This window comes from Asterias amurensis, chromosome 13 (assembly GCF_032118995.1).
Source record: "Asterias amurensis chromosome 13, ASM3211899v1".
In the NCBI taxonomy this organism is placed as follows: domain Eukaryota; kingdom Metazoa; phylum Echinodermata; class Asteroidea; order Forcipulatida; family Asteriidae; genus Asterias; species Asterias amurensis.
Window position 1 is genome coordinate 9328605 of NC_092660.1, and position 19324 is coordinate 9347928.

Sequence of the window (19324 nt, forward strand, 5' to 3'; positions counted from 1 at the left end):
GATAAAAATAATGATAATGATAAAAATAATAATAAAAATAATAAAAATAATAAAAATAATAAAAATCTCGACGAAAACAACAGCTGTTTCAACTGGCTCGGAACAGCTAATAATAAAACTTGTAATGCGCACGTATACACCCTGCTGGGTGTTCAAGGCGCAGACATTTGATTATTGTTTTTGAAGTTGTCATTGGTTTTTTTAATGTAAGTTTATGATTGTGTTTAAAAAAATGTGACCAAGTCATCAAGAAATTGTGCATTAAAATTATTGAACCAAAACTGTTTACCATAACATTTTTATCTTATTTATTTCATTCCATATCAACATATGTTACTACTTTATTTACAACGTTAATTTTTTTAAAGAAATTTACAAATCAACTCTTCAGCTTTGCTTGCCAGATTTGTAGATTCCACTCTAATCTTAGCCCAATTTAATAAAACTGTAAATGGTATGGTCATGGATTGGTTTTTGTAAAAAGGAGCTAAGCACAAAAAAACTAAGCCTATTAGATAAAAGGTGACTGCTCTATATTCCGACATCCCTATGATCCGACACCCCTATGTTCCGACACCCCTATGTTCCGACACCCGTATGTCCTGACAACTCAACCTATAATCCGACACCCCTATGTTCCGACACCCCTATATTCCGACACCCCTATGTTCCGACACCCCTATGTTCCGACACCCCTATGTTCCGACACCCATTTATTCCGACAACCAAAACACCCCTATGTTCCGACACCCCTTTGTTCCGACAACCTTCACCAACATTTCGTGTTAGCAATTTTTCAAGAAAACTGGTGCGAGTATAATTTATGTGAAAGTGTTATTCTGCAACTTTGGTTTAGTAAGAAGGGCTGAGTAAATTGGGGGGAGGGGGGGGGGTGGGTAAGACTTGATTATTTGTTATTGTTAACGTATTATTATTACTTGTATTATTATATAAAAAATTGGGGGGGGGGGGGCAAATGAAAGAAATTACACATCAGTGCTAATAACGCAGGGGAGAGTTGTAATTTTTATAAATTGAAAGCTCATGTCACAGACACGCATCTAACAAAGAAAATTGTAAAGTACCGAGCATTTTCTTGTGGGCTTACTCGGGGAGCCATAACTCATGTTTATAACCACAAAACAAAAGCACCAAATTCATGTGTGATTCAATTATCTTAATTTTGATTCAATTGCTTTAATGGACAAAATTCAACTGATGAATGTTCAAACTTATTATCGGCCGAAATTCGCCGGGAAACATGTAACACAACTTGTGTTTTTGTTATTGGTCAACAGAGTAATAATGTGTGAATATAACTTGTCGGAACATAGGGGTGTCGGAACATAGGGGTGTCTGAATATAGGGGTGTCGGAACATAGGGATGTCGGAATATAGGCTGAGTTGTCGGAACATAGGGGTGTCGGAATATAGGGGTGTCGGAACATAGGGGTGTCGGAATATAGGTTCAGTTGTCGGAACATAGGGGTGTCGGAATATAGGGGTGTCAGAACATAGGGATGTCGGAACATAGGGATGTCGGAATATAGGCCGAGTTGTCGGAACATAGGGGTGTCGGAACATAGGGGTGTCGGAATACAGGTGTGTAACCAAATAAAAGGAACACAGTGCTGTGGATCGGAAGAATCGGTCTTTGAAAAGTGTTTAAACCATTTTTTTATGAAATGCACATGGTTAGAAAGATATTTTAAAAGTAGAATGTAATGATCCACACATGTATCACTCGGAATTGCACGGTTTTCCTTTTATGTCACTAACTAACATAGTCGGCCATTTTGTTGACAAAATGGCCGACCGTGTTTCTTCGCGCCATAAAAGGAAAAACCGTGCAATTTCGAGGCATGTTTGTGTGGATCATTATATTCTACTTTTAAATTATCTATCTACCAGTTTGCATTTCATAAAACAGCTGTAAACGCTTTTCAAAGACTAACTTAACCGATCCAATGCAATGATTCCCTTTAAGGTTACCAGTCAAAAAACCATACCTACGGAGCTCCAGGAGTGTCATCCCACATATTGAGATACCGACATAATTATGTCAGTAAGTCGACTTATTTCTCCCAGTAAGTCGACTTGTTGAAATAAATTATGTCAGCAAGTTGACTTATTGTTTTATCTAAGTCGACTTGGCGAGATAAGTTATGTCAGTAAGTCGACTTAGTACTCTCAGTAAGTCGACTTGGCGAGACAAATTATGTCAGCAAGTCGACCTTTTGTTTTATCCAAGTCGACTTGGTGAGATAAACTATGTTGCTTAGTCGACTGATTGTTTTGAATAAATTGACTTAATAAATTATTTCAGTAAGTCGACTTATTGTTTTATCTAAGTGAACTTGTTGAAAAAAATTATGTCAGCAAGTTAACTTATTGTTTTGCTAAGTCGACTTGGTGAGATAAATTATGTCAGTAAGTCGACTTAGTACTCTCAGTAAGTCGACTTGGCGAGACAAATTATGTCAGCAAGTCGAATTTTTGTTTTATCTAAGTCGACTTGGTGAGATAAACTATGTTGCTTAGTCCACTGATTGTTTTGAATAAGTCGACTTAGCTAGATAAAATATGTGGGTAAGTTAACTTATACCACGAAATAAGTCGTCTTGATGAGATAAATTATGTCAGTATCTCAATATGTGGGATGGCACTCCTGGAGCTCCGTACATACCTTATGTGCAATTTGTTACTTTTATCCTGCTTACTTTTTGCTAAGCAGAAAAATTTTAAGCATTATATATGCTGAAGCAGCTCTCTGAAATTTGACCCTCAGCGCCTTGATGCCCCTTGAACTATTCCAGTTGAAGTTTAAAAATCCCGCAATAGAGGAACCCATTCCTAAAGAAAATCTTCCCTTACAGAATCAATGGAGAAGTCCTAATACTTTATACCCCCATCACACCGCACTTGTTCTCACTCATAGTTACATATAAGAACTAGAGGGCGCACTGGTGATGCTGCTTGCACAAACGCGACAGGGACCGCAAGGAGACACGCACGCCATTCTGTACACGCGTTGAATATGAAGTACACTTTAGAGCTTTTGTTTATTGAACGCTCTATGCGATGCTGTTTGTTAATGGCCGCACAAACACACGCTGTGAGATGCTGTTTTGTCAACTTGGTCACATGCGCACATGCTGGAGAGCGTATTTAGGCCAGTGCGCCCTCTAGTTCTTATATACATGTATAACTCTATGTTCTCACTATGTTCTTAAAAGTGTAGTCTTGGTGCAAGGTGTTGTTATTTACACTATCACTCAACTATCGCAACCCCCCACTCGCTCCCTCCATCGTCTTTTATTATTCAGAAAGTAGTGAGAATGAGTTTGATTTGATTGGGGTATTATGTGTAATTACTTAAAATAGTATAAACTAGCACATAACATTATAGATAAACGGGGGGAAAAGAGGAAAAATTTAAATGCAACAGCTATTCACGTTGGCCTGGCAGGTCCATGGATATCAGAGTACAGAGATCCTAGTGAGTGCTTGAAATGCTCCAGTTCCATCTCCAGCTTTGAGATACGATCCAGAGTGCTGAAGAGCTCTTGTAACTTGTCTTGAATCCCTTTGCTGTTCTGCTGGTACACTTGGTACATGGCTTGCTCCAAGGAAGCAAAGGAATTGGATGCCTGTTGAAGAGAAACAAGAACTAATTTTAAAGATTTTGACTGGGTATGGAAGATTGCTTATTCCTCCAGATATTTTTTAAAAACAAATCTTTTAAACACAGTGGACACTATTGGTACTCAAAATAATTATTATAACACCTTTCTTGACTACAATTATTGGGGAGAGGTTGATAGTATAAAACATTGTGAGAAACAGCTCCCTCTGAAGTGACGTAGTTTTCGAGACAGAAGTAATTTAGAATTTGAGGTCTTGAAATCAAGCATCTGAAAGCACACAACTTCGTGTGACCATGGTACGACAAGGGTGTTTTTTTCTTTCATTAATATCTTGCAACTTCGACAACCGAATGAGCTCAAATTTTCACAGGTTTGTTATGTTGAGATACACCAACTGTGAAACTAGTCTTTGACAACTACCAAGAGTGTCCAGTGTCTTTAACCTTGGATGAAACTATTTTGTGAAGATTATGATAGTAAACCATTTGTGAGTTGGACTTGAATAGTGTCTGGTACAACAACTTGAGTAGTCCTAATTAGACAGGGCATCATGGTCCAGCGGTTAGCGTGGAGCACTTGACATCGACTACAGGTTAGAATCCTACTAAGCTAACTACTGATCTCACAATCACTTGAGTAAGACTTTCTTTATGTGTGCAATTCATAATCATAGCCCTTAAACGAATGTTTGTATGAAAGAGAGATTGGCTGTTGGCAGCTTGGTGTTTATATCCCCTTTGTAGGAGTTTGATGAGTTCACTTTACAGGAAAATCATTTATACAAACAAACAACCAAATTACTTGCTTAGTCAAAAGTGATTGCTTAAATTATAACCATGTCACAGTTGCTATGTGATATGGTTAAAGCCATTGGACCCTTTCAGTTCAGAAAAAAATAAAAGTTCACAGATTTTCAAATAACTTACAGGGTTTACAGAAGGCAATGGTGAAAGACCTCCTGAAATAATACTCCATGAAATGCTTTACTTTTTGAGAAAACAGCAAAACAATATAAATTCTCGTTAATGAGAATTACGGATTTATTTTAAACACATGTCATGACACGGCGAATCGCACGGAAACAAGAGTGGGTTTGTCCGTTGTTTTCTCCCGACTCCGATTACCGATTGAGCCTAAATTTACACAGGTTTGTTATTTGATATAGAAGTTGTGGTACACAAAGTGTGGGCCTTGGACAACACTGTTTACCGAAAGGGTCCAATGGCTTTAAGGGCATGCTTTTGCAAAGTTGTGGAAGAGACAAAGAACACCTAAACACAAACCTGATGACTTAAAGGCAGTGGACACTATTGGTAGTTACTCAAAATAATTATTAGCATAAAACCTTTCTTGGTGACGAGTAATGGGGAGAGGTTGATGGTACCAAACATTGTGTGAAACGGCTCCCTCTTATGTGCCATAGTTTTCGAGAAAGAAGTGATTTTCCACGAATTTGATTTCGAGACCTCAGATTTAGAACTTGAGGTCTCGAAATCAACCATTTAAACGCACATAACTTTGTGTGACAAGGTTGTTTTTTTCGTTTATTAATATCTCGCAACTTTGATGACCGATTGAGCTCAAATTTTCACAGGTTTGTTATTTTATGCATATGTTGAGATATACCAACTGTGAAGGCTAGTCTTTGACAATTACCAATAGTGTCCACTGCCTTTAACTAACAGAACTTGAAGTTGATGCTATAAACCACTCGGCCATGCATGACCGCCTACGAAAAATTAAAACCTACTTGTAAATCTAAGGCTTTCTTAAAATCTGCCAACATAGTGGTGTCTCGTTTTCTCTTAGCGTTGATGTCATCAATTAGCTGCTGGGTCTGCTCATTTAAGAACTCCCTCGTGATGGAATATGACGGAGCTGGTGAAGCTAGCTGATCCTCAGGAGTGGTTACTTGGGTCTTTTTCGGTGGATCAGTAGAAGTCGTTTGAAGACTACCACGTGCAGACTCTGTCGGAACGCTGAAAGATATGCGTAACAAAAATTTGATTCAACACTTACTATGCTTACACTACAGGAATGATATTTGGTCCTTGGAAAAAAAGTAGGCATATTAATTTTAACGACTACAATTTACAAGGGCTGATTTACATGTAGACATGGTGTAGGCTTTAATAGATATTTTAGGTTATTTAATCACTAAAAAAAAAGTCAGATTTTTCCAAAGGCAAACAAATCAGAGAACAAATCAGAGACTAAAGTAGGAAGAATATTATGCCTGCACTTAGCTCCAGCATGTCCAGTCAAACTCAGAGGCACTGTGTCATTTAGGATCAAGAGGGTTTGTGGTACCTCTTTGATTTTGAATGCAAATTGCAATCAGATCAATAAATCACAATCATCAATGGGGATTTTGTTTGATAAGTCAGGGCTTTTACTCTGGATCTCAACTGACTTTAGTGTCGTGCCAGTAAGCTCAAGACAGGACAAGCCTGGGGTGCGTTCCACTCGCGCAAACGTTGCCAACAGTTGTGCACCTTGCCAACAATTTCAAGTGGAACAAGTTCTGTGCCGCCACCGTTGGTGAACATTGGCAACTTTAGGCGAACATACTTCTGAGGTGTTTGCGAATGGTTTTAAAAATGGCGGACAAGCATACAGTATTATTTCTTTGTTGCAAACATAATAACATTTTCTGTGATTTATAATGAAGATTTAAAGTAACAAAGTTAAAGGAACACGTTGCTTTGGATCGGACGAGTTGGTCAAAACAAAAGCGTTTGTAACCGTTTTTTTATAAAATGCATATGGTTGGAAAGATGTTTTAAAAGTACAATACAACCATCCACACAAGTTTGCCTCGAAATTGCGTGGTCTTCCTTTTACTCTGCGAAATAACACGGTCGGCCATTTATGGGAGTCAAAATTTTGACCCCCATAAATGGCCGACGTGTTAGTCGACGAGGTAAAAGGAAAACCACGCAATTTCGAGGCATGTTTGTGTGGATCATTGTATTCTACTTTTACAACATCTTTCTACCCATATGTATTTTATAAAAAACGGTTACAAACGCTGTTCAAAGACCAACTCGACCGATCCAAGGCAACGTGTTCCTTTAACTAGTTGAAGAAATGATGTACAAAAGCCGACTACATAAAAAATAACGTACAGCAAAAACTAAGTTAAAAAAAATACTACGTACGGTGCGACCCATCTTTATTTCAGGGCGCCACCATATTGACATCATGTATACGCACCAACCGTTCAAAGATAAAAAACGTTTTTGCGAACAGTTATGAGTCGTTTGCCCGAGTGGAACACACCCCTGGTGGTCTATTTTTTTTCAATTCAATATTTTTGTCTCAATTACAAAAGAAGTAGGCCCTATTATGTTCAAAAAGTTTATGTTGGCTTGCTTACCTGGGCTGTAGAAAGTCTGCCTTGTCCGGATCAAACTGATTACAATCATCAGCTCTTCTCACTGAATTTGTAAAATTATCAGCGACATCTTTTTCTAATGAACAGCCCTCCGTTGTTTCCATGTTTCGTCGCTTCCTTGTCAGAATCAAAACGGGACGTTGGTAAAACGCGGAACGATTGCGGAACGACGGAATGGCGGAACGCTTTTATATACGATGTAACAGATTGTATTGCACGTATGTACATACGTACAACCATACCTACGTGATGGAGCATGGAGGTAGAAATATGGAGGTAGCTAGATGGCAAGACGACTGTAGAATTTGCTGCATATATTCCAGTGTATAGAAAGTCTTTGGAATGATACTTTGTACTAACCAGTGCGTTCTATCATTGGACAACTTGGTATTTCAAGATTATTTTTTTAGAAAGGTTCTTCGTGCATGATGACATTATGCATTAACATGGAGCACTGCTGAAGTCCATGGCTGAACTTCAACGAGTGTACAACTGTGTGTAATTTGCATGCATGACCCACACGCGCATACTGTGTATGCTTCATCCCCCTATACTATGGCTGATGATGGTGCATTGCGCGAACTAAATATAAAAGGGGGGCATGATAAATGAGCAAAAACACCATCAAGGACGGGGTGCTCCACCAATTCCAATAAACCAAAATATTCTTTGAGGACTCCTCTTTCATACTAGCTATCCAAAATAGTGGAGCACCCCGTCAATGAGGTCGAAAAAATTAGTTCTTTTGGCGGAACGTTTTTAAGCCGCCATTAATACATACAGTGCATTGCGCGAACTGAAACAAAATAAGGGGGTACATCGACGGACAAAAACACCATCAAGGACGGGGTGCTCCACCAATTCCAATATACCAAAATAGTCTTTGAGGACTCCTAATTCATACTAGCTATCCAAAATAGTGGAGCACCCCGTCAATGAGGTCGAAAAAATTAGTTCTTTTGGCGGAACGTTTTTAATACACCATTAACACGTACAGTGCATAGCGCGAACTGAAACAAAATAAGGGGGGTACATGGATGAGCAAAAACACCATCAAGGACGGGGTGCTCCACCAATTCCAATATACCAAAATATTCTTTAAAGACTCCTCTTTCATACTAGCTATCCAAAATAGTGGAGCACCCCGTCAATGAGGTCGAAAAAATGAGTTATTTTGGCGGAACGTTTTAATGCCACCATTAACACGTACAGTGCATAGCGCGAACTGAAACAAAATAAGGGGGGTACATCGACGGGCAAAAACACCATCAAGGACGGGGTGCTCCCCCAATTCCAATTTACCAAAATATTCTTTGAGGACTCCTCTTTCATACTAGCTAACCAAAATAGTGGAGCACCCCGTCAATGAGGTCGAAAAAATTAGTTCTTTTGGCGGAACGTTTTTAATACACCATTAACACGTACAGTGCATAGCGCGAACTGAAACAAAATAAGGGGGGTATACGGATGAGCAAAAACACCATCAAGGACGGGGTGCTCCACCAATTCCAACATACCAAAATATTCTTTAAGGACTCCTCTTTCATACTAGCTATCCAAAATAGTGGAGCACCCCGTCAATGAGGTCGAAAAAATGAGTTATTTTGGCGGAACGTTTTAATGCCACCATTAACACGTACAGTGCATAGCGCGAACTGAAACAAAATAAGGGGGGTACATCGACGGGCAAAAACACCATCAAGGACGGGGTGCTCCACCAATTCCAATATACCAAAATATTCTTTAAGGACTCCTCTTTCATACTAGCTATCCAAAATAGTGGAGCACCCCGTCAATGAGGTCGAAAAAATTAGTTCTTTTGGCGGAACGTTTTTAAGCCGCCATTAATACATACAGTGCATTGCGCGAACTGACACAAAATAAGGGGGTACATCGACGGGCAAAAACACCATCAAGGACGGGGTGCTCCACCAATTCCAATATACCAAAATATTCTTTGAGGACTCCTCTTTCATACTAGCTAACCAAAATAGTGGAGCACCCCGTCAATGAGGTCGAAAAATTGAGTTCTTTTGGCGGAACGTTTTTAAGCCGCCATTAATACATACAGTGCATTGCGCGAACTGACACAAAATAAGGGGGTACATCGACGGGCAAAAACACCATCAAGGACGGGGTGCTCCACCAATTCCAATATACCAAAATATTCTTTAAGGACTCCTCTTTCATACTAGCTATCCAAAATAGTGGAGCACCCCGTCAATGAGGTCGAAAAAATTAGTTCTTTTGGCGGAACGTTTTTAAGCCGCCATTAATACATACAGTGCATTGCGCGAACTGACACAAAATAAGGGGGTACATCGACGGGCAAAAACACCATCAAGGACGGGGTGCTCCACCAATTCCAATATACCAAAATATTCTTTGAGGACTCCTCTTTCATACTAGCTAACCAAAATAGTGGAGCACCCCGTCAATGAGGTCGAAAAAATGAGTTCTTTTGGCGGAACGTTTTTAAGCCGCCATTAATACATACAGTGCATTGCGCGAACTGACACAAAATAAGGGGGTACATCGACGGGCAAAAACACCATCAAGGACGGGGTGCTCCACCAATTCCAATATACCAAAATATTCTTTAAGGACTCCTCTTTCATACTAGCTATCCAAAATAGTGGAGCACCCCGTCAATGAGGTCGAAAAAATTAGTTCTTTTGGCGGAACGTTTTTAAGCCGCCATTAACACATACAGTGCATTGCGCGAACTGACACAAAATAAGGGGGTACATCGACGGGCAAAAACACCATCAAGGACGGGGTGCTCCACCAATTCCAATATACCAAAATATTCTTTGAGGACTCCTCTTTCATACTAGCTAACCAAAATAGTGGAGCACCCCGTCAATGAGGTCAAAAAATTGAGTTCTTTTGGCGGAACGTTTTTAAGCCGCCATTAATACATACAGTGCATTGCGCGAACTGACACAAAATAAGGGGGTACATCGACGGGCAAAAACACCATCAAGGACGGGGTGCTCCACCAATTCCAATGTACCAAAATATTCTTTGAGGACTCCTCTTTCATACTAGCTAACCAAAATAGTGGAGCACCCCGTCAATGAGGTCGAAAAAATTAGTTCTTTTGGCGGAACGTTTTTAGTACACCATTAACACGTACAGTGCATTGCGCGAACTGAACGAAATAAGGGGGGTATACGGATGAGCAAAAACACCATCAAGGACGGGGTGCTCCACCAATTCCAATATACCAAAATATTCTTTAAGGACTCCTCTTTCATACTAGCTATCCAAAATAGTGGAGCACCCCGTCAATGAGGTCGAAAAAATTAGTTCTTTTGGCGGAACGTTTTTAAGCCGCCATTAATACATACAGTGCATTGCGCGAACTGACACAAAATAAGGGGGTACATCGACGGGCAAAAACACCATCAAGGACGGGGTGCTCCACCAATTCCAATATACCAAAATATTCTTTAAGGACTCCTCTTTCATACTAGCTATCCAAAATAGTGGAGCACCCCGTCAATGAGGTCGAAAAAATTAGTTCTTTTGGCGGAACGTTTTTAAGCCGCCATTAATACATACAGTGCATTGCGCGAACTGACACAAAATAAGGGGGTACATCGACGGGCAAAAACACCATCAAGGACGGGGTGCTCCACCAATTCCAATATACCAAAATATTCTTTGAGGACTCCTCTTTCATACTAGCTAACCAAAATAGTGGAGCACCCCGTCAATGAGGTCGAAAAATTGAGTTCTTTTGGCGGAACGTTTTTAAGCCGCCATTAATACATACAGTGCATTGCGCGAACTGACACAAAATAAAGGGGGTACATCGACGGGCAAAAACACCATCAAGGACGGGGTGCTCCACCAATTCCAATATACCAAAATATTCTTTAAGGACTCCTCTTTCATACTAGCTATCCAAAATAGTGGAGCACCCCGTCAATGAGGTCGAAAAAATTAGTTCTTTTGGCGGAACGTTTTTAAGCCGCCATTAATACATACAGTGCATTGCGCGAACTGACACAAAATAAGGGGGTACATCGACGGGCAAAAACACCATCAAGGACGGGGTGCTCCACCAATTCCAATATACCAAAATATTCTTTGAGGACTCCTCTTTCATACTAGCTAACCAAAATAGTGGAGCACCCCGTCAATGAGGTCGAAAAATTGAGTTCTTTTGGCGGAACGTTTTTAAGCCGCCATTAATACATACAGTGCATTGCGCGAACTGACACAAAATAAGGGGGTACATCGACGGGCAAAAACACCATCAAGGACGGGGTGCTCCACCAATTCCAATGTACCAAAATATTCTTTGAGGACTCCTCTTTCATACTAGCTAACCAAAATAGTGGAGCACCCCGTCAATGAGGTCGAAAAAATTAGTTCTTTTGGCGGAACGTTTTTAGTACACCATTAACACGTACAGTGCATAGCGCGAACTGAAACAAAATAAGGGGGTACATCGACGGGCAAAAACACCATCAAGGACGGGGTGCTCCACCAATTCCAATATACCAAAATATTCTTTAAGGACTCCTCTTTCATACTAGCTATCCAAAATAGTGGAGCAACCCGTCAATGGGGTCGAAAGAAGTTTTTTTTTAACCCGTTAGTTGGGTAAAAATCACTCCCTGAGTTCGATCTATAAATCAAACTCTTTATCCGCAGTGCTATAGTATAGCCGTTGTTGCAACAAAGGAATGCTTACACCAGCGAGAAACATGTGCGTCTCCCGCATCCAGTAGGCGTTTTTTCTATTAAAATAAAAGTATAACATTGTATATAATTCTTTTCGTGCCTTTCAATCTATAATTATTAAAAGATACACCATTGGCGAGCAACATTGGTGTAGCTAGCTTTCGTTGAGACCGCAGTGTTTAGTCGTTCAACACTCTTGCGTTGAGTTGGCTCTGTATTGCTGACGCCGGGTGGCAGTTAACACAATGTTTGGCACACTTTATGTAGATCCAAAGGTTTTTGTACTGACATAATCATTGGCTTTTGTTGTATACCACTATAGCATGACAGCAATAACAATCGTGTCTCAAGAAAGGATTAACATACTTGTGTAAATGAGTACATGTCTGTCGCAGGTTTTTACCTAGGTTGTTGTAAACAAGTTTGCTATAAAATAAAACGCAATGGACAGCAATTAATTTTGAAACGCTTCTCTCAGTGATGGTTACTATTATTATAATATTTCAATGAGGTCGTTCACACGCCGTACTAAAGTTGGTCTAAGTCCACTTAGACCGGTTCGGGTTCAACTTTTGTGCGTGTGAACGCAAATAAAGTTAGACCGGATCGGGTTTAAACCCCAAAACTTAAACCGTCCAGCGAGGCGGTCTAAGTCTAAACCGCTTCGGGTTTATCTTTTAACACTGCGTGTGGACAGAATGACATCCGGTTTTAACTCACAACGGACGACCCATTGTGTGGTTCAATGCACACGCCCGGGACCCGGAGTGCTTGTATACGGTTTCTGTTGCCTCTGATGCTGAAAAGCACCGAGTATTTATATTACTTTCTTGCCGCTTACCGAGTTGGCGAAACTCTCTCGATCAGTGTATGCAGTTTAACACAGGCCCACGCCCATGATTTATTAAATTCTGAAACAAAATTATATTTTCCAAGCTTTTTTGTTGAGTGTCCTACAACAAATTGAAACTGTTTTTTATGCGTATACTACGAGCGCAGCGAAGAAGCATAATTTGTATTGCTTCTCACATGTACAGCGCTGCCATCCCATAGTGATCACTCTCTGATATCCCATAGTTATCATCACCGATCCCGTGGATGTGCCTTTCTATTGCCGACACCGTTACTAGCGTGCTGTACTTTCAATCTAGGAGAATGAACTGCAGTGGGCGCGAGGCTGTGTGTAGGGGAAATTCCCTACGCCAGCAATATCACCACGTTGTTGGGAAGTTGGGAAAATACTGCAAAGTACATGTCGTAACTTGCACGTGTGTAGTTGTGTTTATGAACGAATTGGAATAAAAATCGCGGCACCAGCTTTTGAGAGATCGCAACTTCCAATCGATTGAAGTACAAACTAAAAGTATTTATTAAATCGGAAACAGTGGTATAAAACAAAACACAAAAATGAAACGTGTTCTGTTTCATGGAATATGGACAATATTTTGGTGAGTTTTCTCGGCGGTTTGTATCAATATTTTGTTTGTTTAAAAAAATAATTTCGAGTCGTGTTCATGTTTGTTTTAAGTGCCCATATCCTCCCAACGGTAAAACTGTTACCGCGTTCGATTGAGCCATTTGTATCCAATAATTATGCCCTGTCTGATCATCCAGGGCATGGAGCACTCGGTATATCGGCATACTCGGTGCGTGAATCTAATGAATAAAACCGGATGTTAGAGCAACGGGGTCGCGTCTACTTTGACCTCTTAAAACCGAAGATAAACCGGATCGGGTTTAACTCTGTGCTGTCTGAACGCAATGGGTTTTTATTTTTACGACCACCCCCCGCTGCTCGTAAAAGTTAGACCGGTTCGGGTCTAAGTTAGTACGCTGTCTGAACATACCCAATATCACAACAGTTGGAATGAATTTAGGTACAAGGTTATCAAATATACACGTCAATGGGTTACTGTGAAAGAACAAGTGCAACAACTCACAAGAAGAGCAAAGTCACAAATCAGGTTTGTTCTGACTTTCTCCTTCAAAGAATAAAATCATACAGTACACTTTAAACCACTTATAAAGACACTGGACACTATTGGTTATTGTCAAAGACCAGTCTTCTCACTTGGTGTATCTCAGCATATCCATAAAATAATAAACCTGTGAAAATTTGAGCTCGATTGATCGTCGGAATTGCGAGATACTATGAAAGAGAAAAAACACCCTTGTCACACGAAGTTGTGTCCTTTCAGATGCTAACTTGATTTCGGGAGATTTTAAAAATTCTAAACTTGAGGTCCCGAAATCAAATTCGTGGAAAATTACTTCTTTCTCGAAAACTACTTCACTTCAGAGGGAGCCGTTTCTCCCAATGTTTGAAACTATCAACCTCTCCCCATTACTCGTTACCAAGTGAGGTTTCATGCTGATAATTATTTTGAGTAATTACTAATAGTGTCCACCCTTTAAATTTCAATAAACTGAAGTTGTACAGTACATTCAATTTAGCAAAATCAATAAAGGCAATAGTAAAATTCGTTCTAGCTACTTCAACAGTAATTACAACTCTGCAAAATGACACCTGATCAACGGCAATTAACCACTGCAACAAAAAGTTCGTAGTGGAGCAACGGCCACGATAGTGTTTTTACAAGTGTTTTTTTTTTGCTCATCCATACCCCCTTATTTTGTTTAATTTCGCGCAATGCATTCCGTGCTAATAATGGTGGCTGAAAAACGTTCCACCAAAAAACTTATTTTTTCAACCTCATTGACGGGGTGCTCCACTATTTTAGATAGCTAGTATGAGAAAGGAGTCCTCAAAGAATATTTTGGTATATTGGAATTGGTGGAGCACCCCGTCCTTGATGGTGTTTTTGCTCATCCATGTACCCCCCTTATTTTGTTTCAGTTCGCGCAATGCACTGTACGTGTTAATGGTGGCTTAAAAACGTTCCGCCAAAAGAACTAATTTTTTCGACCTCATTGACGGGGTGCTCCACTATTTTGGATAGCTAGTTTGAAAGAGGAGTCCTTAAAGAATATTTTGGTATATCGGAATTGGTGGAGCACCCCGTCCTTGATGGTGTTTTTGCTCATCCGTATACCCCCCTTATTTTGTTTCAGTTCGCGCTATGCACTGTACGTGTTAATGGTGTATTAAAAACGTTCCGCCAAAAGAACAAATTTTTTCGACCTCATTGACGGGGTGCTCCACTATTTTGGTTAGCTAGTATGAAAGAGGAGTCCTCAAAGAATATTTTGGTATATTGGAATTGGTGGAGCACCCCGTCCTTGATGGTGTTTTTGCCCGTCGATGTACCCCCCTTATTTTGTTTCAGTTCGCGCTATGCACTGTACGTGTTAATGGTGTATTAAAAACGTTCCGCCAAAAGAACTAATTTTTTCGACCTCATTGACGGGGTGCTCCACTATTTTGGTTAGCTAGTATGAAAGAGGAGTCCTCAAAGAATATTTTGGTACATTGGAATTGGTGGAGCACCCCGTCCTTGATGGTGTTTTTGCTCATCCGTATACCCCCCTTATTTCGTTCAGTTCGCGCTATGCACTGTACGTGTTAATGGTGTATTAAAAACGTTCCGCCAAAAGAACTAATTTTTTCGACCTCATTGACGGGGTGCTCCACTATTTTGGTTAGCTAGTATGAAAGAGGAGTCCTCAAAGAATATTTTGGTATATTGCAATTGGTGGAGCACCCCGTCCTTGATGGTGTTTTTGCCCGTCGATGTACCCCCCTTATTTTGTTTCAGTTCGCGCTATGCACTGTACGTGTTAATGGTGGCATTAAAACGTTCCGCCAAAAGAACTCAATTTTTCGACCTCATTGACGGGGTGCTCCACTATTTTGGATAGCTAGTATGAAAGAGGAGTCCTTAAAGAATATTTTGGTATATTGGAATTGGTGGAGCACCCCGTCCTTGGTGGTGTTTTTGCTCATCCATGTACCCCCCTTATTTTGTTTCAGTTCGCGCAATGCACTGTACGTGTTAATGGTGGCTTAAAAACGTTCCGCCAAAAGAACTAATTTTTTCGACCTCATTGACGGGGTGCTCCACTATTTTGGATAGCTAGTATGAATTAGGAGTCCTCAAAGACTATTTTGGGATATTGCAATTGGTGGAGCACCCCGTCCTTGATGGTGTTTTTGTCCGTCGATGTACCCCCTTAATTTGTTTCAGTTCGCGCAATGCACTGTACGTGTTAATGGTGGCTTAAAAACGTTCCGCCAAAAGAACTAATTTTTTCGACCTCATTGACGGGGTGCTCCACTATTTTGGTTAGCTAGTATGAAAGAGGAGTCCTCAAAGAATATTTTGGTATATTGCAATTGGTGGAGCACCCCGTCCTTGATGGTGTTTTTGCCCGTCGATGTACCCCCCTTATTTTGTTTCAGTTCGCGCTATGCACTGTACGTGTTAATGGTGGCATTAAAACGTTCCGCCAAAAGAACTCAATTTTTCGACCTCATTGACGGGGTGCTCCACTATTTTGGATAGCTAGTATGAAAGAGGAGTCCTTAAAGAATATTTTGGTATATTGGAATTGGTGGAGCACCCCGTCCTTGGTGGTGTTTTTGCTCATCCATGTACCCCCCTTATTTTGTTTCAGTTCGCGCAATGCACTGTACGTGTTAATGGTGGCTTAAAAACGTTCCGCCAAAAGAACTAATTTTTTCGACCTCATTGACGGGGTGCTCCACTATTTTGGATAGCTAGTATGAATTAGGAGTCCTCAAAGACTATTTTGGGATATTGCAATTGGTGGAGCACCCCGTCCTTGATGGTGTTTTTGTCCGTCGATGTACCCCCTTAATTTGTTTCAGTTCGCGCAATGCACTGTACGTGTTAATGGTGGCTTAAAAACGTTCCGCCAAAAGAACTAATTTTTTCGACCTCATTGACGGGGTGCTCCACTATTTTGGATAGCTATTATGAAAGAGGAGTCCTTAAAGAATATTTTGGTATATTGCAATTGGTGGAGCACCCCGTCCTTGATGGTGTTTTTGCCCGTCGATGTACCCCCCTTATTTTGTTTCAGTTCGCGCTATGCACTGTACGTGTTAATGGTGGCATTAAAACGTTCCGCCAAAAGAACTCATTTTTTCGACCTCATTGACGGGGTGCTCCACTATTTTGGTTAGCTAGTATGAAAGAGGAGTCCCTCAAAGAATATTTTGGTATATTGGAATTGGTGGAGCACCCCGTCCTTGATGGTGTTTTTGCTCATCCGTATACCCCCCTTATTTCGTTCAGTTCGCGCTATGCACTGTACGTGTTAATGGTGTATTAAAAACGTTCCGCCAAAAGAACTAATTTTTTCGACCTCATTGACGGGGTGCTCCACTATTTTGGTTAGCTAGTATGAAAGAGGAGTCCTCAAAGAATATTTTGGTACATTGGAATTGGTGGAGCACCCCGTCCTTGATGGTGTTTTTGCTCATCCGTATACCCCCCTTATTTCGTTCAGTTCGCGCTATGCACTGTACGTGTTAATGGTGTATTAAAAACGTTCCGCCAAAAGAACTAATTTTTTCGACCTCATTGACGGGGTGCTCCACTATTTTGGATAGCTAGTATGAAAGAGGAGTCCTTAAAGAATATTTTGGTATATTGGAATTGGTGGAGCACCCCGTCCTTGATGGTGTTTTTGCCCGTCGATGTACCCCCTTATTTTGTGTCAGTTCGCGCAATGCACTGTATGTATTAATGGCGGCTTAAAAACGTTCCGCCAAAAGAACTAATTTTTTCGACCTCATTGACGGGGTGCTCCACTATTTTGGATAGCTAGTATGAAAGAGGAGTCCTTAAAGAATATTTTGGTATATTGGAATTGGTGGAGCACCCCGTCCTTGATGGTGTTTTTGCCCGTCGATGTACCCCCTTATTTTGTGTCAGTTCGCGCAATGCACTGTATGTATTAATGGCGGCTTAAAAACGTTCCGCCAAAAGAACTAATTTTTTCGACCTCATTGACGGGGTGCTCCACTATTTTGGATAGCTAGTATGAAAGAGGAGTCCTTAAAGAATATTTTGGTATATTGGAATTGGTGGAGCACCCCGTCCTTGATGGTGTTTTTGCCCGTCGATGTACCCCCCTTATTTTGTTTCAGTTCGCGCTATGCACTGTACGTGTTAATGGTGGCATTAAAACGTTCCGCCAAAAGAACTCAATTTTTCGACCTCATTGACGGGGTGCTCCACTATTTTGGATAGCTAGTATGAAAGAGGAGTCCTTAAAGAATATTTTGGTATATTGGAATTGGTGGAGCACCCCGTCCTTGGTGGTGTTTTTGCTCATCCATGTACCCCCCTTATTTTGTTTCAGTTCGCGCAATGCACTGTACGTGTTAATGGTGGCTTAAAAACGTTCCGCCAAAAGAACTAATTTTTTCGACCTCATTGACGGGGTGCTCCACTATTTTGGATAGCTAGTATGAATTAGGAGTCCTCAAAGACTATTTTGGGATATTGCAATTGGTGGAGCACCCCGTCCTTGATGGTGTTTTTGTCCGTCGATGTACCCCCTTATTTTGTTTCAGTTCGCGCAATGCACTGTACGTGTTAATGGTGGCTTAAAAACGTTCCGCCAAAAGAACTAATTTTTTCGACCTCATTGACGGGGTGCTCCACTATTTTGGATAGCTATTATGAAAGAGGAGTCCTTAAAGAATATTTTGGTATATTGCAATTGGTGGAGCACCCCGTCCTTGATGGTGTTTTTGCTCATTTATCATGCCCCCCCCCCCCTTTATATTTCGTTCGCGCAATGCACCATCAATCAGCCATAATAGGGGGATGAAGCCTATGTACATACACAGTATGCGCGTGTGGGTCATGCATGCAAATTACACACAGTTGTACACTCGTTGAAGTTCAGCCATGGACTTCAGCAGTGCTCCATGTTAATGCATAATGTCATCATGCACGAAGAACCTTTCTAAAAAATAATCTTGAAATGCCAAGTTGTCCAATGATAGAACGCACTGGTAAGTACAAAGTATCATTCCAAAGACTTTCTATACACTGGAATATATGCAGCAAATTCTACAGTCGTCTTGCCATCTAGCTACCTCCATATTTCTACCTCCATGCTTCATGGATACACGTACGTATGTATGTACGTATGTACATACGTGCAATACAATCTGTTACATCGCATATAAAAGCGTTCCGCCATTCCGTCGTTCCGCAATCGTTCCGCGTATGTATGTACGTATGTACATACGTGCAATACAATCTGTTACATCGCATATAAAAGCGTTCCGCCATTCCGTCGTTCCGCAATCGTTCCGCGTTTTACCAACGTCCATCAAAACGGCAGAAGTCAAAGAGGCTCTAAAAATCTAAGTAAAAAAGAAATAACGAAATGTTGAGAATTGTTCACTGTCATGACAGTAAGAATTACTCCGTTGTTAAGCCAGGATTGATTTCCTCTCAAACTCAAACCACTCCCTAATAAAGGCTAATACTTATTATAAACAATATTTAACAAAAAGTGAAGCTTACGGGCCCACTTACCCCAAATTTGTGGCCGAAAACAAATTGCTCGTCTACCTGTGCTTATTTTTTCCCCCGCAACAAAATCATCAGCCGCAGACGATCACGAAAAAATAGAG

General features: G+C 40.7%; 1 protein-coding gene across 2 annotated transcripts; it reads right to left on the reverse strand.

The window, feature by feature from the left end:
• Positions 1-48: 48 nt before the first annotated feature.
• On the reverse strand, positions 49-19302 carry LOC139946465 (synaptonemal complex central element protein 2-like). 2 transcript variants are annotated; one of them, XM_071944132.1, is made up of 4 exons: positions 19227-19302; positions 7027-7161; positions 5398-5626; positions 49-3650 (listed from the first exon to the last, which is right to left on the reverse strand). In XM_071944132.1, exons 2-4 carry the CDS (start codon positions 7146-7148, stop codon positions 3453-3455), a joined length of 549 nt encoding a protein of 182 aa, XP_071800233.1. In that variant the 5' UTR covers positions 7149-7161; positions 19227-19302; the 3' UTR covers positions 49-3452. The 2 variants fall into 2 exon arrangements, with proteins under 2 accessions (XP_071800233.1, XP_071800234.1); XM_071944133.1 differs by having other exon boundaries at positions 19263-19285.
• Positions 19303-19324: the final 22 nt, after the last annotated feature.

Bases quoted from the DNA above. Each gene is read 5' to 3' on its own strand.
- LOC139946465 (XM_071944132.1), bottom strand. From the start codon at position 7,148: ATGGAAACAACGGAGGGCTGTTCATTAGAAAAAGATGTCGCTGATAAT. The intron at 5,627-7,026 runs GTAAGCAAGCCA...CATATCTTTCAG, and splicing joins GCAGACTTTCTACAGCCCAG to CGTTCCGACAGAGTCTGCAC. The intron at 3,651-5,397 runs GTAGGTTTTAAT...TCTCTTCAACAG, and splicing joins AGAAAGCCTTAGATTTACAA to GCATCCAATTCCTTTGCTTC.